Below are 25,606 nucleotides of genomic sequence, written 5' to 3'. Positions count from 1 at the left end.
CTTTGTCGAAGGCCACAGAGCCAATGGGTAACAGAACTAGAATGAAAACCCTTGCCTCCTCAGTCCCCATTTGATACTCTCAACACCTGACACCTTGGATGACTGTTGTCATAGCTGCCTTCTCCAAAGTCTCATAGCACTTATAGTATAGCACCTGTCACGTAAGTCTTAACAATAGCATTGTCTTTATGGCTCAACTTAAAAAAAAAATTCCTATGTATTTCTCTTTTCTGCTTGACTAAATTATAAGTTCTGTGAAGATAAGGACCATATCAAATCTCTTCTGCATGATGCCAAGAGCCATCTGTAGTCCTGAGCACCAGGATGGAGCCTAATAAGTCTGTAATGACTGGCTGCTCTCCCTGGTGGTAGGACAAAGCAGCCTAGGGGCACAATGAATGATGTGAGTGGGAATAGCATCTCCCTAGGGATTTGGAAGTAAATTTCATGTGGAAAGCTAAAATATGATCGTTTCCTTCTGCATGTATACACAGCACAGTGACTTGTATTTATCCGTGGAATCCTCCCAACATGCCTAGTAAAGTAAGTCTTATTAGTTTTCTCATTATGCAGATGGAGAGACTGAAGCAGGCTCAGAGAGGAGAAACAGCATGCCCAGAGTTCCTCCACTAGCAAGCCAGACAAAAAATGAATGATCAGTAGTCGAAGACATTCATGTAATTCACAAATAACGATCCTCTATACACATCTATTGTCAAAGCTAGTAATTTGTTTTCTGTGTGATGTTCAGTATTCATAACAGGAAGCGGTGCCAATGAGCAAACAGAAATAATTTCTGTACTCCCTTTCCATCTCACAGACACATGGCAGGTATATGTATAATTTTATAAGTTGGTATCTTAATAAACAAAAATATATTTAACATATAGGCTTAAATATTAGTATAAATAAAATGATGATTAATAAAATTAATAATTATTCTTCTCTGTTATAATTATTTGAAATCTAATCTTAAGCTTGGAAAGAAACAATATAGATACCCAAAGAAATTAACTTAAAAATCAAAAGCTGAAAAAAAGAGAATAGGCTTGGGTAAAAAATTTGCTAGATCGATAAAATAGGTATTTTATAATTCTAGGAGGTAAAATATATAAAACAGAGTGCACTATTATCTCAATTATCTTTTCAAAGTAGGTGGTTTAGGTACTATTTCTCCTCAATTGCTCTCTGCCAATTCACAAGGAGAAAGAGAATTCCAGTTCTAGGATGTGCACCGAATTTCTTCTGCATATGATTAAGGCTCACAAAGGAGAAAAAAAGGGAAAATGTAAGGAGCTCTTGCTGAGTGCAGTGCAGCAGTGCTCCCTGGGCAGGCTGAGCTCCGTACGGATATGACCTTCAGTCGTATGATGTTGAAAGATACCACTCTTATTCAAAAGCCCTGGCAACAAGCATCCACACAAAGTTATCAGGCCTAAATCATTCTTTGTCATCCCGGGATACAAAATGATGCTATTTCATCCTTCATGGTCCATATCAAGGCAGGTGGACAAAGTCACGAGAGTTTTGATAAACCCCAGAACAAACTGAAAATCGTAATTCCTGCTATAGTTCGATCTTACTACGACTTTTTCAGTTTATGATTTTCCCCTTGATGACAATGGAAAACTAGTTGATCACCCAAAAGAAAATTTTGCTTCACGCTTCCTTCATTTTTGCATTCTTGTATGTTAAATATGGAGATCGAGATTTGAATTTAATGCAATTAGGTGCACAGTTTGGGCGTGGGGGGCAGCGGTGTGGGTCCTCACACAGGATTCCAAAAGACACTAACACAACAGGAGAAGTGAATTAAAAGATCACAAAGACTCAGAGAGGAGGGGCTACTCACAATGTTCATCAGGGTGAGGAGGTAGTTCTGGACGTGCTCTTTGCCATGGAAGCGGACCACGGAGTCGTCCACCCCCAGCAGCACCTCGATGTTGTAGTCATTCTCTCCCGTGTGTCTGCGGCGTCTCACTGCCTCCTTCAGCTGCTGGTCAATGCTGCTGGAAATAGGACCTACATCGTCAAGGCCTCCCAGATTCGACTCTAGTAAGAAACAAAAGGAACTCAGGCATTTCAGCTTCCCCAATGGGCCTTCTGACAGCTTTTTACAAAAAAAGAATCTTCTAGGGGGTCTAACATTATAATCCATAGTCACTGAGATGCTGCTTTTCAGTTTATTCTTCAAATACTAAACACATGCATGTGATCGGACAGACCTCCTATAAATTCAGCATGGAATAGCAACACTGAGGATTATTGTACAGAAAGCAGGTGCCATCATGCCAGACCGAATGTTCCATGAGAGTAAGAGTGTGTACTTTCATCCTCGTGTAGCTGCATCCTCAGCGCAGAGTAGAGAGTGGATACAGACAGAACAGCTACTAAGCAGTTATTAAATAAATGGAGATTATAAATTAAAAAATTGTGTGTTGGTAAGTTTATTGTGGTTAATTGAAGTTGTTATAATCCTGGGGGGGACGGATAGAATTTGTATCACATAAGTTTAAATCACTCCTTTGCCAGTAGCCTTAATTTAAAAACCAAATTCGAGCGTGGCAATACGAAAGCAGCTAGTTGTATAATTACCAGTCACGATAAAGGACTTTATTTCTTATGAGTATGATTTTCTAGTGAATGCCGCTAGGAGACATTACAGATCTCCACATGTGTACTGGCCATCATCTGGATAGCAGGTCAGTGCCATAGCTATATATGTGAATCCGTGAGACATCAAAGTAAGAAGTCAGTCAGAAAATATATCCAAAGAAAAAAAAAAGAAGAAACAATTCTTTCATTTTATACAGTCGAAGGAATTTAATATTACTTTCCCAATGGACAACACACACACACAAGATACAAATATCCATATACATCTATCTATCTATCTATTCATCTATCTATTGAGATAGAGAGTAAGAGAGGCATTCTCAGGTTCTAATTATCTTGATTATCTGCTTCAGATTTCCATATTTTTGGTGAAGAAAAATTTTTTCGTGAAATGAAAAATAAAATTTATCACTTGGATGCTAAAATAGAAGATATTATTCAAAACTGCTGGTATAAAACCCAAAGTAGATTCATTTCCATTTCAAATATATATAAGCTGGAAAGGATTTTATTTTACAAACTGCCTTGATGTCTATAACAACCCCCCATATCTAAAAACAAGTTTGACAGAACCCATTCTGACTCATGCTTTATATGGAAGGCTTACTTAATGCTGTACTGGGGCCCGTAAGCCATTTGAATCGGTGTCTGACATTAATAGGCATTTTCCTCCCCACTTTTGCAGTTTTAACAAAGTTTTTGGGGGAGGTGTCTCTTGGCCAGGAAGATTGATGACCAAGCCCTAGACATATGGGATTAGAAGTGGTAGAAGTACAGATCTTACTCACACCCTTTCCACTATTAAAAAACACACAGAGGGGAGCTTGGGTGGCTCAGTCGTTAAGTGTCTGCCTTCAGCTCAGGTCATGATCCCAGGGTCCTGGGATCGAGCCCCACATCGGGCTCCCTGCTCAGCGGGAAGCCTGCTTCTCCCTCTCCCACTCCCCCTGCTTGTGTTCCCTCTCTCGCTATGTCTCTGTCAAATAAATAAATAAAATCTTCAAAAACAAAAACAAAAACCACACACCCACACAGAAACACCAGCACCCTCCCCTGCAAGTATGGGCATAAGCTCTGAATATGACTACTCAGGTTTGAAAGCTATCCTGTAATTCACTTTGATCCAAGCCCAAATGCTAGATCATTAGCTCGGAATTTTCTTCTCATTGGGGAATCACACTGACTCCACAATACATAAATAGCTCTTACCACCATCCACATCAAACAGAAAGTTTTCCTCAAAAGTTGTTTTTAAGAGCTGCAACCCACACTGAGGGCAAGACACTACACCTGCAAACACCTTTACCTAATCCAACCTCAAGCCTCTCACACACTTGGGAAAGTGAAAGGATGTGATAGCTAAGGTACAAACAGGAAACTCCCACATGAGCTCCCAGTTCTAAAAATGGCTCTTTTTGGCAGAACTGCCAGTGACAGGGTCCAATGCAAATATACTAGCCATGTCATCATATCATTAAATCTGATGCATGAATGGAGAAGACTGAATACTTATTTCGGAAAGACAGTTCCATTCTGCTCTAACACACCTTTGGTTTGGCCTTTGAATCCCTCCTTAAATAGGTGGTTTTCTGGTAAGAGAAAAAAATCTCTTTTTTCATTGCATGAGGAACCTGGGAAGGAAGAAGGAAGCCTTTTTCCTTCAACCATTGCCCTGATTCAATCAAGAATACTTCTGTCCCTATTTCCCCCTGAGCACTACAGTGCCCTTTCTATGATTCCTAAAGTAGGCAGTGCAAACATTGCAAAGACAGTGAAAGAATTTCTGGCACTTTTTATCTATACACATCAGTAGGAATTACAGACATTTTTGATGCTGTGAAATATCCTCACTCATAACGAATTATTCCCAGTAGGCCCACTTTGTAATGTAATTGTCATGGGCTTTGTAATCAGACATATTTGACTTCAAATCCTGCCGGTGGCTATCCTGTATGATTTTATTTAAGATGCTTACCATCTCTAAACCTCACTTTCCTTACCTGTAAAATGGGATAATCCCTACTTTGCAGAGTTGCTGTGAAGAGATGATTATAGTAAAAGCACTATGTACAGTGCTTAGATATAAGTGCTCAACAAATAGTATTCACTGTTACTACTGTCATGATGATGATGGTGGTGGTGCTGATTTCCCATTAAGAGAAGTCTTCTACACCTTTTTTTAGCTTTTTACATTTTGTTTTATATATCAGAAATTAAATAGTTACATTTTTTTAAACAGAGATAAGAAAAAAATCTAGACTTAGTGAAGGGAAATCTAAACTGCTAATAATGTTAGAAAGAATGAAGGTTAACAATATTTCCTGCAGAGCATTAAATAGGTACAAGGAGAAAAGAATCTAGAATGGTTACCTTCAGGTAAATTAGGATGAAATCCAATGAGACAAGCCTGTTTAGTAGATTAAAAACCTAATATGAAATTGGAAAGAGTTAGCTAATAGATGGCACTGATCTTCACTCAATGTATATTTACTGAGTACCCATACATGTCTCAGACCCTGAGAAGGTAAAAAACTACTTGGTACCTCTTTAGGTGTTAACTCTGGGAACCTCACAGTTGTACTGGGTTTATATTCAGAATGGAGCTGAGTTCATATCATGTAGTCACAAACCATTATCTAGGCTTGAAAGACTTACACCATTTCTAGTTTAAGCAGATCTAATCAGGGTACTAGAACATGCCTTTCAGTAATAGCTCACACCTTTATAAAGCTTCAAAGTTTAAAAGCTGACACCTGCTTTGATAAAATTTAAGATTCCTCTATGTCTAATTCTGCATTATTTCTGTGCCCCATAAAATATAAGAACAGGAATAATTAAAGGTGAGTATCATGTTAATCATGTCCAAACACCCGCCCATCAGATCTGTTTACTGCTAAAAGGACTGAAAGGAATCACAGAGAAGGCCATAGGCAAGTTCCAGAAGCGTAAACAGAGTGACATTTTGCATTGGGAGTAGCAAACTAGACCTGTGGGGGCATTCTGTTGGCATCCCCTTAAGTAAATGCATTCAAGGTGACTTGAATGGCTGTAGCTGGCTTGGACAGCAGAGGGTGATTGAAGTGATAATAGAATCAGTGGGAAGAGCACCTTTAAGATAAATAAATAAGGCTCTGCAGTAGGTGCAGTGTGCATCATTCCAGAAAAGTGATGCTCAGAGTACCTTTCAAGCTTCCCAGAAATATCAAAGGCAATCATCCTTAGTACTGAGAGTGAGTTTCCTTTCTTCAAACGTCTTTGAAACTCAATATTTTGAGTTACTGATAAGAATTAATTACTATCTGGAAACATTTTGATTACACCCATTTTTGTCCCCTCTAGCTTCCCAATTGTTGTATATGAATTTTCAGAAAAAGAGTAATTTTACTACAAAGTTTATTTTTATTGAAGATGTATTGGGAGCACTCTGGTGAGCAACTAAGTCACAATAAATATAGTTATTTTTAGTGTTAAAGACAGGATGGTACCTAGTGTTAAATAAGAATTTTGAACTTCCCAAACAGATAAAGTAAATTTATAAGTTGTTTTGCTGATTATGAACACATGGGCTTAAGACATTTTCAGGATGGAGCATGGCATGTTTACATACCTAATCATATTTACAAGAAGTCTAAGTGTAGATTGGTGAAATCACTCCCACCCCGGAAGAAATTCTATAGTCCGAAAACTGATAGGAGACAAAGTTAAAATTGGAAAAATATAAGTTTTGATCAAGTTCTGAATCTGATACAAATACATCTGGAGTTGGAAAGCAATCTCAAACATACTGTGATAGAGACTGTGATAGAATCATCTATTCTCTATCCATTCTCTCTTCCCTAAGGAGTAGAATGGTAATTTTATTTGAGGTGGTCATAAACCCAGCTAAAAGTCATTCACAGTCTCTCTTGGAGGACTAAGCACCCCACATGACTAAGAATAATTCAATCAGAAATAAGCAGAAGTATTGCTTATACTTCAGTGGCTTAAATTGGCTGGTATGAAAGGCTTCCACCAAGGCTCCTCAAAGGAGTGTGATTCCTCTTGGTAGGTTAGACCCTTTGGTCCCTTACTCAGTATTCCTTCCTGCTTCCTGGAACATGGACATGATGTCAGGAGTTCTATGAGGTAACCTTAGAATCAAGGCATGTGCTTAGGATGATAGGGGAGCTATAAAGAAGAGATCTGACCCCACGATGACTGTGGAGCGGGCATTCCAGCCCTGCAGTGCGAGCACCAGACTTTGTTACACATGGGGGATACAGCACTTCCGCCATGTTTAGGGTAAGTTTGGGTTTTCTTTTATATGTCACTGAATCTAGCCCTAATAGATAGGACATTGACAATAATTTTATTGTATAAATTCCTAATGCTCTCCTGCTCCATTTGGGAATGCAAGTTAATTTTCATGTGGATAAGTGAATGGTAAAGTAAGGTTCAGTTTACCAAAATGTCCCAGCTTTCTTTGTAGCACACCCATTTCAGAAATGAGGAAGGAAATGTTTTACAGTAACCATAAACATAGGATGAGTCTATATGTATAAATTTAACATTCTTTGTGAACAGAATACGGTTGTGAAAATGAAGTGACCGGGATGCCACAAGCTGGATTTTCCAATAGTAGGTGGAGATCCTAAGATCAGAGCTAAAAATAGGTGCAAAATTCAAAAATGTCATATGTTAACATCAGAAGCAGAGAGGAGTTAAATTGTGTTGACTTGTTAAATCATCCAATAGTGATTTTTCCATTGACATCTTTTTAAAAAATTTATATTTTTATAATTCCTAAAAAGATACACTAACAGCACCTCTATATATGGGGGCATCATTTCACCAAGATATAAAAGATTTCTGTGAAAAACAGCTGAATCCTTCACCAACTGGGAAATTCCATAATGACAGTTCAAAGAACTATATTCAGGCCAATTTATGATGTCAATTCCGAAGTCTCATTAAGTAACTGTTGCTTTTTTTAAAAAAAGACATTACCATTGAATGAATATTAGTTTCCGTGATTTCTTTTCCCCAAGTTCTAATTCTAAAGTACACATTTGCTTTTGTTTTCACTGACTACTTTAAGGGATAGCATACAGCATTTTTTTTTTTTAAATGGAAAACGTCTTACCCTTCAAGTGAAACAAATAACGTTTTTATGGTTTGAGTTTATGATCATTAGCAAATAAAAAAGACAGAAAAGTCACCCCAATGTCCAATATATATGACATTCTGACTTTTAGTGTGAATCTCTTGTATGTCAGTTAAAATGTTTTAAGCTGCAGATAAAACTTGCAAGTGTTTTAAGCAACTAGGAAACATACTAGTTTGCATTACAAGAGGCCCAGAAGTCAGGTGATTCCTGGGTTAATTGGTTTATTGACAGATCACCAGGTAAGCAGTTTTTTCCATCTTTCATATCCTGCCATTCCTAGTGAATCAACTTTGTTCCCAGATCAGCTTCTTTGATTATTTCAAAATGGCAGCACCAATTCCAACATCATAGCCAGGTACCACAACTGTGTCTTCCTGTACATGTTTCTTAGGAGTAGGCAAAAATCTTTCCTAGAAGCCCAGTACCTTTAACTATAAGTTTCAGTGGCCAGAATTCAGTCACATGCCCATGCAAAAATCATTCACAGATAAGGAGAACAGAACCCCACCTACGTCTTAGTCCCATCAGAAATCAGCCCCTGTACCTGAGGCTGGCCTCCCCTGAAGATGAAGGGGGGAGGCCTTGAAACAAAAAAAAGAGAGGAAAACCAGTGTTGTACAGGCAACCCACACTGCTAAATTCTCCTTTTCAGATCCTCCTCTTCCTGCATTCCCTACCGCTGGTCTTCCACTGGTCTCTTTTATTCTTAGTTTGTATTGATGCAGTTTGTGTTTCATTTCTGTTATTGCAATCTGTTGGCCTAGAGATGATTTCTGCATTCTCTTGCAAGGTACAGTCTTTCCCATGGTAGGGGACTCTCATCATTGCTGCTTGCCTAGTCCATTCCAACTGTTTCTTGAATAAATTACTGAAATGTTTGGGCATGGGCAGAGTTGTCAAAATAGAGTATACTCTGTTAAATTCAAATTTCATATATACAACACTTTTTAAAATATAAATATGTCCCAAATATTGCATGGGATATAACTAATACTATAAACTTATTCAATGTTCATCTGAAATTCAAATTTAAATGAGAATCCTGTATCTTATCTGCTAAATCTGGCAACTGTAGGTGTGGGGTGATCTATCTTTCTCTAGGAGGTCCACGTAGTTACAGGGTTTTATGCCCGCCCGCCTTCAATTCCCTCCTCCACCCCTGTATATTCAGCTCTGGTAGTGGGTATTGACCCAGGGATGGCCAAGTACTATATTCCATTTCCTTGACTCTAGTGATCGGTTACTGGATGGGTAAATGGTCTAAGTTATACCAATTAAACAATGACCTAGGATTATTTTATTTGTAGTTACTAGGAAAGAGAAACTCCCTCTACTAAGCTTGAAACTGGAAGAATATAACATGGAATCTGCTTGGGACTAGCATGGGGATAGTTGTTGATCTGCATTTAATGCAAGAAGATGAAAGAGAAGATTACAAATGGAGAGAATAGATTATGCTCCATTGACAACTTTCAGCCACTGAATTCAACCATTCCTGAAACCTTGGTCTTTTCAATTTCATGAGTCAATAAACTACTGCCACCTCATTTTCTCTCTTACGACTTAAATTTTTTTTTTTTTTTTGCTTAAGATAGTTTGATGTTAGTTCCTAACAACTGAAACTAAAATAACCCTAATAAATAAACCCATTGATACCCTTCCTGCTACAGTCATCGATTGTCCTCATCTTCCTTCCCACTCTTTTTTAATAAATTATTCTTGGGCTATACAATCCTTTGAAAAGGTTGATATGTTCTGTTTAATCTCCCAAATTAATCATTTTCTTCTCTTTATCTCATTTGAAATGAAGGGCTTTGCTACTAGTGATCTGTTTCCTAGTGTGTTTCTTCTGTTGCTCTTATTCATCTAAAACTATAACCTTAAGTTTGAAGGACAACACAGTTTTTCATTTCCAAATATTCTCCCTCTGTACATTGAATAGCATTTTAATTAACATCTCACCTCTTCTTGACTAAATTATATTCCTTCTAACTTCTGGTTTTTGTAGATGACCTCTCCTAAATCCAAGAGTAGAGGAAGGAGTCCCTACATTCAATGTACGAGGGTACATTCTAGTAATCTGACATTGCTAGAAGGTAAAGTTTTCTAAGTAAGCTCCACTTCATAAAGGAGAGAGAGAATTCCATTTCACAGCTGCCAATTTCAAAGCTCAAATTATGTCCATCAGTATAATTATGTTATATGCACAGCTGACTGTAAGATAAAAGCATCATTCAGGTGGGCCTGATCTAATCTCGTCAGTCATAAAAAGCGCAAACCTTTCCCTGACTGGTTGCAGAAGAGAAGGTCAAAAATGTGAACAATGAAAAGGAAATGATGTACCACTGCTGGCTTTGAAGATGAAGGGAGGCGGTGCAAGGATCAGAGGGAGGTTTCTAGTTGCTGACAGTGAACCCTAGTCAATAACTAGCAAGGAAATGGGGACCTCAGTCCCACAACAACAAGAACCTGAATTCTGCCAACAGTGGGAATGAGTTTGGAAGTGGATTCTTTCCTAGAGCCTCCAGACAGGAGTTCAACCTGGTTAGAACCTTGATTTTGGCCTCATGATAGCTAAGCATAGAACCCAGTCCAGTCACCTTGGATTCTGATCTATAGAACGGTAAGTTAATAAATGAGTTCTTGGTGATTTGTTATGCAACAATAGAAAAATAATACAATGAGAACAGAGCTCTAGGCCCAGCTCTGCTATGCTCCATCTGTAATGATTTGGGAGAGATGCCAAACTTATCTGGGCCTCAGTTTCCTTATCTATAAAATAAACGGGTTGTGCTAGAGGATCACTAAAATCTTCTTCCTGGCTGAATTTCCATAATTAATCATTGGACCATGATTTCATTATTTTAGATGATTAAAGTTGCTTTCTTAATCATAAATGATTGATCATTCTTATAATTAACTTGTTGCTAAATCCTTGGTCAACGGTATGATTCACAATTAAAACATTTCACATGGAAAAATGTGCTACACTGTAAGACAAACTGCATTATGATATAAATACTTTGTGACAATGGAGAAGTCTAGTAATTTATTACAATAAAACATAATCTTCTCATTTACCATTTAAACTGGTAAGAACAGATACTACACTTGATCTTAGCCAAAATTCTGAGAAGCGATTCGTTTACCATTTAAATAAGAGCACAAAGTGTTCAGAAAGTCTGGAGGCATAGAAAAATGTATATAATATCATCAAGGACATACTCAGTTTCTTCTGTGAAAAATAAAGTATTATCTACGCTTCCAGATTTGGTAGACAACCTATAAAAGGTTTAGTAAAGGGGACTTTTAGATTATTTAAGTATTTACACATCCACAACACCAACCAGAATTTATCCTAAGTGATTAAAAACTCATTTTTTGCCTTTTTGTTGTTTTGCAATAAAATTTTACTATGCTACTGCCAATAAATTTTTACCAAAGTTATAAAAATATGGAATTAAAAATGCATATTACCCATAAAATGAAAATACTGAAATGGTCATCTACATTTTTAAAATCTGAAGTCGTATGCTCACTTAAATAATACTGATCAAACACTTTTGACTTATGTTCAGATGAAAGGTTATTTTTTTAAACAAATTGTGATTTATTCATACTCCTCAGCAATAAAAAAGAATAAACGATGGATACACAACTATACAGAGAAATCAGGAGCATTTCTATACACTAACAATGAAGTCGCATAAAGAGAAATTTAAAAAACAACACCATTCATGATTGCACCAAAAAGAATAAAATACCTAGGAATAAACTGAACCAAAGAGGTGAAAGACTCATATTCTGAAAACTATAAAACACTGATGAAAGAAACTGAAGATAACACAAACAAATGGAAAGATCTTCCACACTCATGGACTGGAAGAATTAATATTGTTAAGATATTGTTTTAATTATATTGAATGATAATAATTGAATTATACTGAATTAATATTGTTAAAATGTCCATATTACCTAAAGCATTCTACAGATTCAATGCCACCCCTATGAAAATACCAACAGCATTTTCACAGAACTAGAGCAAATAATACTAAAATCTGTATAGAACCACAGAGGATCCTGAGTAGCCAAAGCAATCCTGAGAAAGAACAAAGCTGGAAGTATCACAATTCCAGATTTTAAGATGTACTACAGGGGCGCCTGGGTGGCTCAGTCGTTAAGCGTCTGCCTTCCGCTCGGGTCATGATCCTGGAGTCCCGGGATCAAGTCCCGCATCGGGCTCCCTGCTCAGCAGGGAGTCTGCTTCTCCCTCTGTCCTCTTCCCTCTCATGCTCTCTGTCTCTCATTCTCTCTCTCAAATAAATAAATAAAATCTTAAAAAAAAAAAAAAATTGTTGAGCCATTCCTAAAGTGAATTTCCATTAAAGACACTTACTTGCTAAAATAAAACTATTCTTAATCTAACAAATAAAATCCACCAGAGGGAAAGAAATATTGTTATATTTACATTTTATTCATATAAATACATGCCTATAATACATCCTCCCACATAGTCCTGATCATATGGAAGCCAAAAAATCAAGCATGTTTTTATATCTTCTGTTTTGTAAACAGCTATTCTTTAATAGCTGTTTTCATGCATTGTTTTCTAACATTTCTGTCACTTATGGATCAGTTTTGATGGATTGATTTTGCTCATCATTTTGGGTTGCATTTTCCTATTCCTTTGCATGCTTACTAATTTTGATCAGATGTCTGACATAATGAATCTTACCTTGCTGGTTGCTGATGTATTCCTATTTGTGTAAATATTCTTTTTTTTTTTTTTTAAGATTTTATTTATTTGACAGAGACATAGCGAGAGAGGGAACACAAGCAGGCGGAGTGGGAGAGGGAGAAGCAGGCCTCCCGCGGAGCAGGGAGCCCGATGCAGGGCTCGATCCCAGGACCATGATCCCAGGATCATGACCCGAGCCGAAGGCAGACGCCCAACTACTGAGCCACCCAGGCGCCCCTCCTGTAAATATTCTTGAGCTTTATTCTTGGATGCAGTCAAATTACCTGAAAACAGTTTGGTCCTTTCAGGTCTCGCTTTTAAGATAAATCAGAAAGGACCAGAGCAGTGCTCATCTAGAGCTAATTGTTCACCACTACTGAGGGAATGAGGGAAGACTTTTCTGTGTGCTCCATCCAATGCTGGGTGAATCATGAGACATTCCAGTCCGTGTAGTTTGAACAAGCACTATTTCCAGCCCCATGCAAGCATGGGCACTGTTACCTCTAACCACCTCAGGCGGTGGTTCTTTTCCAACCTTTGCAAAATTTCCTCACATATATGTGCTGATTAGGACTTGACTAAATACTAGAGGAGAACCTGTTCAGATCTTCAGAGTTCAACCTCTGCATAGTTCTCTTGTCACGTATAGATCTGTAAACTCTGGCCACCTACATCTCCCAGACTCTCAGCTCTGGCTTCTCTACTCTGAATATCTCTCAGGCTCAGCCTGGTTGTCCTTCCCTGAGATTCAGACTAAAAACCCTCTAGGCAGTAAACTGGAGTACTGCTGAGGCCCACTTCATTTGCTTCTCATCTCTTAGGGATCCCTATCCTTCACTGCCTGATACCTGGTATCTTGCAAACCGCTGTTTCATATATTTTGTCCATTTCTGGTTGTTTAAATCAGGAGGGTAAATCAGTCTTTGTTGTTCCATCTTGGCCAAGAGCAGAAGTTCATTTAATTTGGTTTTGCTAAGAATATACGGTAGTTAAGAAACTTGGATTTATAGGCATGTTACTCTGTAACATGACTTAGAAGTTTCTACAGCAATTCAGCTTTCCCTAAATAGCTTTCTATACACATTTACTTGGACTTATGGAAGTTAGGCAGTAGTAAAATGTTCAGTGTAAAAACCCTGACAACACTCTTAACTAAAAAAAAAATCATATTTTCATAAGATATTAAATCTCCTTGAATATGTTATTGCAACGTATGATATCATATGCAAAAAAGAGACATTTAAAGGTTAAGCAGCCCTTAGGTGATCTCAAAAAATATGTATACTCTGTTCACCTTACTCCTAAAACAATCTGAATTTCTTTGTTCATTAAAAGCTGGCTGAGCCAGGAGGTACTGTAAATATGTTTACAGAAAGAAACTGTTTTCCAAGAGTAGCCCCCTCTCAAAAAAAGCTGCTTGTTACTTAACACAAACATGGAGGAAAATAAAAAAGTCAAAACCTTAGCAAACATAGGTATCACCTTACAGTCCAAAGAACACAATGTTTGAAATACTGACTGAAAATATTTTTACTAAGTTTTGTAAAGAATTACAAACTAAGTTTTTAAAAAAAAAAATCACCTATGTAGATGAGAGAAAATTGGGGGTGAACTGCAGGAAGCCATGTTTCAGCAGTGAAGGTAAGAAATAAATCCTTTAAATTAGGGTTAACTGTGGGACATTTCCTAAAATCAACAACAAGGGCTCCAACAAGTGGGATGAAACTGCTCACTCAAAAAAGAAATCATCTCGTGAAAAGGAAGTGAGACCTTTTTGCATTTTTAGTTCAAGAAATCTAAACATTTATACATTCAGCTCAAATCGAGGAATAGCATATTTGATGGGTTAACATGGATGTAGTGAAAACATTTCACCACTGACTGTCATCAAAGTCAATAAATACTGATATTTTCTTCAAGTATCAGCTGGGAAATCCAGAGAAGTCTGTTTCTAAGTGAATGTGAGCTGATTTCATCTCAACTCATTCAGTAGTTCTGAAGATCTAATAGTTTGGTTATACAAAAAGAAGCCTCACAAATGGAAATACTAGGATTACTAGCAGTTACTAGCATTCCTTTCTCAGCTCACTCCCTCTGTACTTGATTTCCTTACTCTCCTCCTCACTTCCTTGCACCCATCTATTTCCAAACACTTCTTGAGCACCTTTTTAGCATGGAATCTGACCTAGCTTCTGGGAATAAAAGGTGAATAATCCCAGTTCCTGTCATTGAGGCGGTCACAGTTATATAGGGGGGAGAGACAGATAAACAGATACTTTGATACTAGGTAAGTATGTAACAGAAGAAGAACCAACTTACTCAACTAGAAGAAACCTAGACTATTTCAACAGAGGAGGTGATACCTGAGCTGGATTTTAAAAGACTCACAGAAGTTAGACATGTGGAGAAAGAGGGAGGGCCATTCCAGGCAATGACACATGTGCAGAAGACCTGAAAAGGACTGACAAATGGAGAGAACTCCAAAAATGATGGAACAAAAATAAGTGAAGATTTTTGTCAAGAGATGTGGTCACTAAGGGAGGTTGAAGTAAGATCATGAAGAAATCTTAAATCATTTATACACAGGCTTAGAGCTGGGTTTGCTGGGCTCATTCTGGATCATGCCTGTTATCCTGGCATAATATATTAGTAATGTTTTCTTGCACTCTCAAATGTAGCCTAGTTTGAACAACAAATCAAGTGGTCAGCTTACTTATCGGTCTCTTGGTATCAGAAGATACCATTTTTAGAAGGAGGGCTAAAGCTATACAAGTCTCCTTTGTGCACTTACGTTCAATGATAAGGGAGGCACTGTAATAACAGGCCTTCCATGTTCTGTGGCAGTGATGTTCCTTCCCTAGTTGTGCAAACAGGGGTGGTGAATACGATTATGTGGCAGTCAACATCCATTCCAACCTCCATGCATTGCCTGCCCCTGCAGAGGCGGGGACTACACCCCAATGTGCTTGCAGCGAGGTTTCCAGGTGAGCGTTGGGTTATGCCAACTAGGCTGAGTTTTGAAATCAGGAGTGGCGAATGTGGTTGGGGAGATGCTGCAGGACTGGGGTGCTCTGTAGCAGCCTCCTACGTCTAGCTGTGGTCTGCGTGGAGGCTGCGAGGAAAGTGCAGAGCAGCAGAGCCTGTTGTCACCTTCAGAGAAGTCTTCGTCCTTGGAGTCACAGATGTGGTGGCAGCTCGCTCATGTCCCCCTTCCCTGGCCTGAGCCGTAAGAGCAGCTGCCCGGGTGGGCCACTGGCTCTATCATTCTAAGAACAAGCCCTGGAGCTCGAGCCTAGCGGCCACTCCTCCAACCCTTCCAACAATTTAATGCACACTTAATTCTTTATATTAAATCGTTTCATGCTTAAAATAGCTAGTGTGGTTTCAATTTCCTGGAACTGAACCTTGACATATATATGGTAAGTTATTTAACAAAACTGGGCCTCACATCCACAGCCATGTAATGAGAGGGCTGGCTATTCAGTGATCTGCAAGAGCTCTCTTACTTCTAGGATTTGCTTCTGTGATTCTGTAATTTTGTCAGGTTTGCTGAATACCTCCTTCCATTCTTCCTCTCCTGCAGCTCTCAGGGACTGCTTCCGACCTGGCCTCTAGCTTACATTTCCATATAACTATTTCACTAAGATCACTATTAATAAACTTTTGGTAGTCAGAAAATGTATCAAAATCCATCGGATGTGTACAAAACAGCCACTTATCCATTTAACAAATATTTATTGAGCACCTATTCATGCCAGGTGCTCCTAAGGAATATTTTATGAACTCCTTGACCTCGTTAAAGCATTTGTTTAGACAAAACATTCCTGGAAGTATATTTTGTCTTGGTCTTGTTTGCAATTTAATAATAACTGTCACTCCCCCAACCTCTAGATACCCCCTCTCTACCCCTCTTCGTTCTGGGCTTCAGTCAGTCCCATGGCTTCTTTATAGAAAATGACCTGAGTCAAATCAGGATTTCTTTTTCCTTCTCTCTAGACCAGTGTCTCCATTTCCAGCCCATTTTGCTTTCCTTAATAGGGTGAATCAGCACACATTCTCTTCACTGATGTGGTCTTTCAACTCCACCATTTTGTTCTTCTCCATTCTTAGTTTTCCGTATGTGTCTTCAGGTGGTCCTTTGCTGGATCCTGTGCTCTTCACCAATTGGCTGAGAATCACCCAAGGTCCTTTGCTTTCATATTCCCTTGGACAAATCATTCAGTCATCAAGTTTTAATACCATTTTAACCTTAAGTTACACATCCTGAGTTACAGAACATTTCGATGTTGCTGTTTCAATGTCTTCTCACTATAATTCTCAAAGCATTACCTTATCTCAACATGATAACCCTTCCACAATCTTCTTGTACTTCCTCTCCAGGCAATCAAAACTCTGATGTCATTTTTACTTTGCTTGCCTCGTCAGACCATTCCCAAGTTCTGGTAATTCTTGCTACATGCTATTCTTAGGTTTGCCATTCTATCTGCAATTCTGCGTCCAGTATCATATCCCAGGTTCTATATTGGACTCTGTCTTCTCTTTCCCTATTTTCTGTCTCCACCTATCCTATGTTCGGCCACTTAGATGATCTCCTTTAAATGTTATCACAAGAACTTTGGTACTGCAAACTTCCTTTCCTTACTAAATCTAAACCTTTTGTCAGTGGCCAAACATTTCACTATACCTAAACTACGTATCACTTATCGTAGTCTGGTTTCATTTTTTCTCTAGAAGAGTTAACCTAATTGTCATTACACAATCTATTCATTTTTACCCTTTTACTTATTTCATCAGCCTAGAATGTTGTCCACCTGAACTAAACAGTATCTCAAAAAATCCTTAAAGGAATTGACCAAAGTGTTTCCTGTTCAAGGATCACCTCATGTGACTCTAATCAATATATTAAGCAGTCCTAGAGGACTTCCTAATAATCTGTGTAAAGTCAAAACTTAAAAAAATAAAAAAAGTGTTGAAGGGTAAATTCATATGCTATATTTTCTCTCTTGCTCAATGAATATCAGAGTTAAGTCCCTGGTAAAGCAAAGAATAGTTACAGATAATAAAACTCACCACAGCACATAACTTCATATAACAGCAAACCTGAAAGCTAGGTATGTACTGCATAATATTTGTTATAATACAGTTGTACTCACATAAGCATATGATATATGAGAGTTATTTCACCTTTATCTTATTTACTTTGGAACTCTTCCTTATATTAATTTCATGGTACTGAAGACAGAGGGAAATAAATAAATGTTCTTGAATGCAGAAAACTTGATAATTAATGATTGCATCCATTTTTTTAAAAATGGGGAAATATGCTAAAAAGTAGTCCAGTGAGCCTGGCCACATTAAGCGATCAATAAATGTTTGTTAAATAAATGAGTAAGACAGCAGGTAAACTGTTTAGTTTAAAGAAAATGGGGATAGAAACAGATGACAACCTATCAGTGTACATAAAGTGGAAGAATGGAAAAAAATATAATAACTAATTGTTACTGAGGTTTCTGACAGTACTAGAAATAACACCAAAGAAAAATTGGAGACATATATCCAGAAGTAGGTATACAATTAAATAAATTCTGTCTTATAATACACACTATATCTATGATATTATAATTCATGTACATATACATCTGTAACATAGTTAATCCTCATTATTCATGGATCTTTCTATTTGTAAATTTGCTTATTCAATAAAAGTTATTTATAACCCCGAGGTCAATACTGTCAGTGCTTTCTCAGTCATCTGTGGACATGCACAGAGTGGACAAAAAAATTTCAATAAAACAAGAAAAGAAAATTTTAAAAAATTATGATTTATATGAGAGAAATAAATGTGTCACTATTTCCAGATGACATGATTGTGTTTATAGAAATCCAAAAGAATCTACAGGTCAACTATCAGAATTCATAAATGAACTAAAAGCAAGTCACTGAATACAAAGCCAAAAAAAAAAAAAAAAACCACACTTGAATTTTATATATTAACAGCAAAGGATGAGAAAATTTATCAACAAATAAAAACAATACCATTTAAAAGAGTATAAAAAAATGAAAGTCTTAAGAAAATTGAGCTAGGATGTGCCAAACCTCTACACTGAGAACTGTAAACATTACTTAAAGACAATGAGCCACAGAGTTGGAGAAAATATTTGTGTAACACATATCTGACAAAGTATTCACATCCAGAATATATAAGTACTCCTACAAAACAATAATAAGATGGACATTCAATTCTTTTTTTTATTATGTTATGTTAATCACCATACATTACACCATTAGTTTTTGATGTAGTGTTCCATGATTCACTGTGTGTAACACCCAGTTCTCCATGCAGTGCGTGCCCTCTTTAATACCCATCACCAGGCTAACCCATCCCCCCACCCTCCTCCCCTCTAGAACCCTCAGTTTGTTTCTCAGAGTCCATAGTCTCTCATGGTTCGTCTCCCCTCCGATTCCCCCCCTTCATTTTTCCCTTCCTGCTATCTTCTTCTTTTTTTTTTTAACATATAATGTTAAAAGTGTCCTTAACCTTGCATTTCACAAAAACAGCAGTCTATCTATGTGTTTATGTTTCAAACATATCACTGAAGTAATGCATTTCCGTATTAGTTAATAATTATTATATGCATTATAGCCAAGAGGTGTATATAAAGGTTTTCCACATCTTTAGACATCAGGAAAAACAAATTAAAGCCAGATAAAACATACCTGCTACAATAACTAAAATTGGAATAGGATTTGATCAGCTGGAACACTCACACACTGCAGGTGGGAATGCCTATTAGGATACTAGTTTGTAAACCATTTGGCATTATCTACTAAAGGTGAACACATGCATACCCCAAGACACAGCAATTCTACTCCTATGTAAAAACTAAACAGAAATGAGCGCATATGAGTGCCCACCATAATACATGTACAAGAATATTCATAGCTACTTATCATAGCTAAAACTAGAAAATAGATTGGATGAATAAATTATGGTAAATGGGTTTGATGGAAGAGTATAGAGTGATAAAAGAGAACAAACTGCTACAGCATGCAGCAACATGGATTAACCTCATGGATATAATGTTAAGTTAAAGAGACCAGACAAAAAAAAGAATAAACACTGTATGATTGATTCAATTTATACTATATATATTAATTTCATGAAAAAGCCAAAATACACTATGTTGACAGAATTCAGAATGGTGATTACCTCTGATGGATAGTGAACTAGGAGACAGCACAAGGTAAGCTTTTGGGATGGTGTAAATGTTCCACCACTTGTAAGGGTTAGATTTGTAAAAATTAATTGAGCTGAAAACTTAAAGATTTGTGAATGTTACTGTATGTTTATTATAGATCAAGACAAAACTACAAAAAGTAAAACAAGATTTAAACATAAATCTCTTCTATCATATGTTAATGCCTTGTCTGAGACAAGTCTAGAAATACGCAACTTGGGAGAACATCATAAAATTCCCTGAAGGATAAAACAGAGCAATCTAAATTGATGCAAAATAATTTATGCAAGAGTGGCAAAAGGCCTCCCACAAAGACTGTCTTCTTGCCCCCAAAAAAAGTGACTTGATAATAAAACACTTTAAATCAAGCCACAAAGTGTAGCTCCTGGGGGTGGAATGTCTGGTGAACATAAGCCTAGTAGAGTACACAGGACGTCTACCAGAGTTCTGTCACAGAATACGTATGAGATCATTCTTCATAAGGTCTCCCCTCTGTACTCCTGACATGATATAAACTGCTTTGGTATTTATGTATGCTATGCTGGACACTTCTTCAGTATACTTTACAGGTTTTTAAATAAAACTAGCTGGCATTTTAGATACCCTTACGGGAAAAAAAAAAAAAGTTTTCTCTGCAGCACAGTTGTGTGCATTAGAATCCCCTAATTCTTGGGTCTCCACCCCGATGTTTTCCTGTAGTCAGTCTGCAATGGGCCTTAGAATCTGCATTTCAAGAAGCACTCCAGGACGCCCTGAGTCAAGTGGTTTGGGTTACCCATTTGAGGTATACTGCTCTATACTACTGTATCAACTATTCATTTTCAGTTCATTTGTTTATTTTAAAAATACAGTGTCTTTTCTCTATGTGATCTTAGTTTGGATGACAGAACTTAATACAATAAGCAATAAACTATATATGTGCTTATCTTTCAAATATACCATAAATCTCTTATCTGCTATTTAGATTTTATCTTTCTCTGTCACCTCAGTGTAACAACATTAACCTATTCAATAATCCAAGAGGGAAAGTAACTGAAATAATGCCTTTCCATATTAATTAATAATTATTATATGCATAGAATGATTTTTCACTATTAATTTTTTATTAGTAAGAGAGATAACTCAGACTTGGACCAGAGCTATCTGAATCTGCTAACACATAAATGCAGGGTTAATGGAATTCAATCATTTGCGCACTGTTAAAATATAGAGGAGAAATTATAATGTGAATTTACCTGGGCTGAATGAAAGACAGAGGTGCGAGGCTTTCCAAAGGAAGCAAAAAGAAAAGAAAAAGACAAAACAGGAAACAAAGAAAGAAAAATCTGACAAAGACTGAAGAGACTAGAGAGGAATAAATAACCTGCAATTTAAATTGGGAGTGACTAGATGAAAATCAGAACTTTCTGATTGTTGTTGTTTTAAGTGAGAGAGCAAAAATGTCCTAGGAACACATGCAGAGAACATGGTGGAAAGTAGAGGTACACCATTCAACAAAATTAATGTTTACTGCTGGGAAAATAATTTCTTAAATAAGCAACTAAGAGAAATCAAAACAAAATAAAATGGTGAACCAGGTTAATATTAGTTACATTATGAGCCTTGGAAAATGCCCTTGACTTTTTGGCTTCAGCCCCAATATGAAAAGGAGATGCCCAGCCATGAGACATACCCTGGGCCTTAAGGTATTATTGTGCAAATAATGAATGAAGATTAGTGAATTGTTTTGAGTTTCTCAAGATACAGCATATAGTTATTCAGACTACTGTGTTTTCAATTTATACTAATTAAATTATATGAGTTAATATTTTAATAACATTTAGTATCATGAGCAGGAAAAAATCAACAAATGCTATAGTGAAAATCTACTATGGGGAAAAGGCCATATGAAAAAATATACATTTACATAATTGCTAAATCTTTCAGTGAAAGAACACAATTATTTCCCCCCATTCCGCTGAACCCCCCACTGATACTGGGCACCATTTGAATCTGAAGGTGCTAGAAACACTAAGACCTTGTTTGGTTTAATAATAACATTACTGAGGATATCCCAGCAATGCTGACTAAATACATACTACCTACCAAGCACTTAAAATGCTAAACGAATGAAACGTTCCCAATTATTAGTAATCCTATCAATGTTCATGCACGTCACCACTTTACTATAACAAACACATTATCAATGAATTATCATCCCGGGTGAAAACAAAACAGTCTTTTAGCTTTGAGAAGCTCCCAAACTTAGGAAGCCACACAGTATTATCATCATTAGGATTAATTTGTATGTAATTAATACCTACTTTTTATTACAGAATTGTAAGGAGAATTATTCTAAGGGGAGGAGGACAGAAGAATGGAGCAAGTCATTATTCCAACTTCTAATGCGAAAAAGGCAATTGCAGCTTGCTGATCTCACCAGGTTATTTGACAGTCCTTACACCAGTGAAAAAAGGAGTACAATCCTTTTTTCACTGCCGTAAGACTATATAGTTACAGAATCACTCTGACTACCTTGATGGCCTTTGCCTTTATTTATCCCTGTATAGTTCTTATGTGCAATACAATCTTATGACAATGCCTTATATTATCAATGGAATTTTCCCTTGAATCCCCTATTCTCTAACAGTGACCAAGAGTGTAATCACGATGTAGCTTATATCAAGCAATGCTGTAGCCTGCTGAAAAGGATATACATGCTCAACCTGAAAGGCCAGGGTCTCATAAGATTCTAAAGGAATTAACACATGCCAAAAGGAAACTTCTTTTCAGAGACTTTTGTTTTCCTAATTTTTGACTGCTTGACATGGCGAAGTATTTTGTACAAACACAATTACCTGCTTGAATTTCTTCGTGTAAGTAAAGACATCTTTCAAGAGACACTGAGTAATAAATGTTTTTTGTTGAAATTTAGTTTTACACAAACAGACGTGCATTACCAAAGAGAAGAATGCCAGTGGTTTTCTGTATTATGAACTGCACAGACACACACAACACACGCACACATTTCAAATTAAAAACTACATAATATTTATATTTTGCTCATTGGCACCTCCTAGACTATCAACCCTAAGATATTTTCTTCTATTATTTTTAATACTAATATTTGTATTGTATAATAAAAATTTGCCAATTGAACTATTCTTTCAAAATATATTTTAAATATAAATACTCATAAATATCTCTATTTTCCCTCTTTGGTATAAAACAAGCATATTCTATATTTATTGCAATAAAAGATTTTTCTTCAAAATTCCAATTTTATCTTTCCTTATTTAACATACACCTCATTAACAACAAAATTAATACTTCATAGTCTAGGCACCATTGTAACAGTTTTAAAATATTAATTAATCTTCCCAGCAACCTTATGAAATATTATTGTCTCCATGTTAGAGATAGGTCACAGATAAAGCGAGTTGCCTAGAATAACACAATTAGGCAGAAATGCTGGTGTTTGAACTCAGGAAAGCTGGTCCTACTTTTCTGAGCTATCCACAGTTTGAACTTCTGCAGGTCAAACAACAGCAACAACAACATAAGGAGTACAAGAAAAACTTCTCAAAAAATTACATGAAAATGATGGCTATCCTTTAATATTTTAAAGACCCTTATTTTACAGAAGATTTACCCATCGTAACAAAATATGAGCAAGGACATGAAAGGTCAAGGAACCTCACCATCATCAAGTCCACAGCGATGTATGAATGAATACAAGGAATCAATAAACATGAAAAAGTCAAGTTCAAAACACAGACCCATACATGCATGCACGCACATAGGAAGAAGAGAGTAAAAGGATATGTAGTAAAAAAGAATTTCTTTTTTAAATTGCTTATTTCTTTTTTAAATGCTTTTGTTTATTTTTTTTAATGTTAAGCAGGCTCCATACCCAACATGGGGCTTGAACGCAACAACCCCGAGATCAAAAGTCTCGTGCTCTATGGACTGAGCCAGCCAGCTGCCCCTTAAGTTGTTTATTTTCCCCCCAATTTTGAGTACTATTATAACTAGAAAAAAAATCAGTAAATGCTACACAAAAGAAAACAAATGGACAAAAAGGCAGATTTATGTGCAAGTTCTCAAGAATCTTATTTAATATGTACAAGAATATATACTACCTCCAAGAAGCTTTTTTTTAGCTACAATAGCACTTTATAAGTATGTCTACCTTGCAATTTGTACATGTACTTAAGTTTCTGTTTGTTTTGCCTCCCCTATTCGTTCTGTAAACTTGTTGAGGAAATAACCATGATTCATCCTATTTGCATCCACTGCGCCTACACAATACAAGGTCTGGCACGAAAAAAAAAACAAGGTCTGGCACATAAGGAGGCAGTCAGTAAACGATTGTTGAGGAATTTCATACTTGTGGGGAAAAGAAACTAAGGATAATAGTGTCCTCTACCACATATGAACAAATTGTCTCAGGCTAATATCTACCAGGTATAACCTCATAATTGCATACAGATACACCTAGCTGTGTGGTCATAAGGACAGCAGGTTATCGAGTAGAGAAATGAGAGGCATTTCTCGCACAGCTGGAAAATCACTCAAATTCCAACCTCCTTGTATTTCTGGTAAATATTTTACTCATACTTGACAAACTCTTTTTAGAAACCTTTCCCACACCACAACGTCATTTGTGTTTCCCATGAGTCTTTATGCCTGCCTTTATTATATGCATAATAGAACTACATTATAGTATTTTTTGTGACTGTTTTATTTGGCTGCACTGGAAGCTCCCTGAAGGCACGTATACATCAGGACCCCTGAATATAGTCTTGCAGGTAGTGAACTGCACAAGGGCACCACATTTAAAGAGATGCTGTAAACATCACGGATATCATAGATTGGTATATTTATATCATCAATTTTCTGGTGTGTGACAGTGAAGTTTCTTGTAAAGAAAGTACTTCATTTTCTAATTTAAAATTCCTGGAACTTAGAAGGTACTCAAAAAATGTTTATATAAACACATCAAGAATTGAACCAATAACTAATGCATAAAAATTAATATACTAAATATTGGTTTTATCTTTCAAATTGATGTGTGAGGAAAAAAACAAATTCAATATGATAGATAACACAGATTAAAATGTGATAAAATGAAAGGTATTTTGGCAATAAATATTCATGAATTTTATGGTCTGAAGACATGTAAAGCAAATTCTCTCTAAAGTGAGTATTGTAAGTTCTATCATTACACCTCAACGCTAATGGTACCAACATGGGAAGCTGGGTTTGGGAATTTTCCATCTCTCATAGTGCTTATAAGCTTTCATGTCATAAAGCATGATTAGCACTCCTATTTAGGCTTAAATACATGTTTTTACTTTCAGATCTTCAAGGGCACTATATCTAAGAGATCCGTAAATAGGACAAGAAGCATTAACAACCTGACAAAATAGCCTGTATTTCTTGGCTCTATTTCATTTAATCAGTATTTTCTGACTATGTGTTGTATATAAATGCTATGCTGACTACTAGCATTCCTTAGGCAGATTTATGTCACCAAACTTACTCCTTAGCAAGATTATAGCTTTTCACTATTTTGATATTTACTGTTGGGTAGGATAGAAGATACCACTAACCTGCATGTTGTGAAATTTTTAAATTTAATCCAGGTTGCCAGAGGTATAATATAATTAAATACAGGTTTCACATGGTCCCTGAATGAAGGGGTATATCCAGATTTTCCAAGCTATGCTCTTTAGAATTCCTTTTAGTAAACTCCCTTTGCATTTATTTATTTTTTATTTTTTTATTTTTTAAAGATTCTATTTATTTATTTGAGACAGAGAGAATGAGAGACAGAGAGCATGAGAGGGAGGAGGGTCAGAGGGAGAAGCAGACTCCCTGCCGAGC

At 36.7% G+C, this 25,606-nt stretch overlaps 1 protein-coding gene and 1 pseudogene across 5 annotated transcripts in view; both read right to left on the bottom strand.

Moving 5' to 3' along the window:
- Positions 1 to 25,606, bottom strand: part of ADAMTS3 (ADAM metallopeptidase with thrombospondin type 1 motif 3) — a 249,547-nt gene that overhangs the window by 59,616 nt on the left and 164,325 nt on the right. For all 5 annotated transcript variants that reach the window (XM_031035962.2, XM_006740665.3, XM_081812297.1 and 2 more), the window contains one exon: positions 1,853 to 2,052. In XM_031035962.2, coding sequence (XP_030891822.1) covers positions 1,853 to 2,052 — 200 coding nt within the window. The remainder of the gene's footprint in view (positions 1 to 1,852; positions 2,053 to 25,606) is intronic.
- Positions 10,743 to 10,903, bottom strand: LOC115943421 (U2 spliceosomal RNA; annotated as a pseudogene).

This window comes from Leptonychotes weddellii, chromosome 2 (genome assembly GCF_054177405.1).
Source record: "Leptonychotes weddellii isolate Sample4059 chromosome 2, ASM5417740v2, whole genome shotgun sequence".
NCBI lineage: Eukaryota > Metazoa > Chordata > Mammalia > Carnivora > Phocidae > Leptonychotes > Leptonychotes weddellii.
This window is presented reverse-complemented; position numbering and strand designations above follow the sequence as displayed.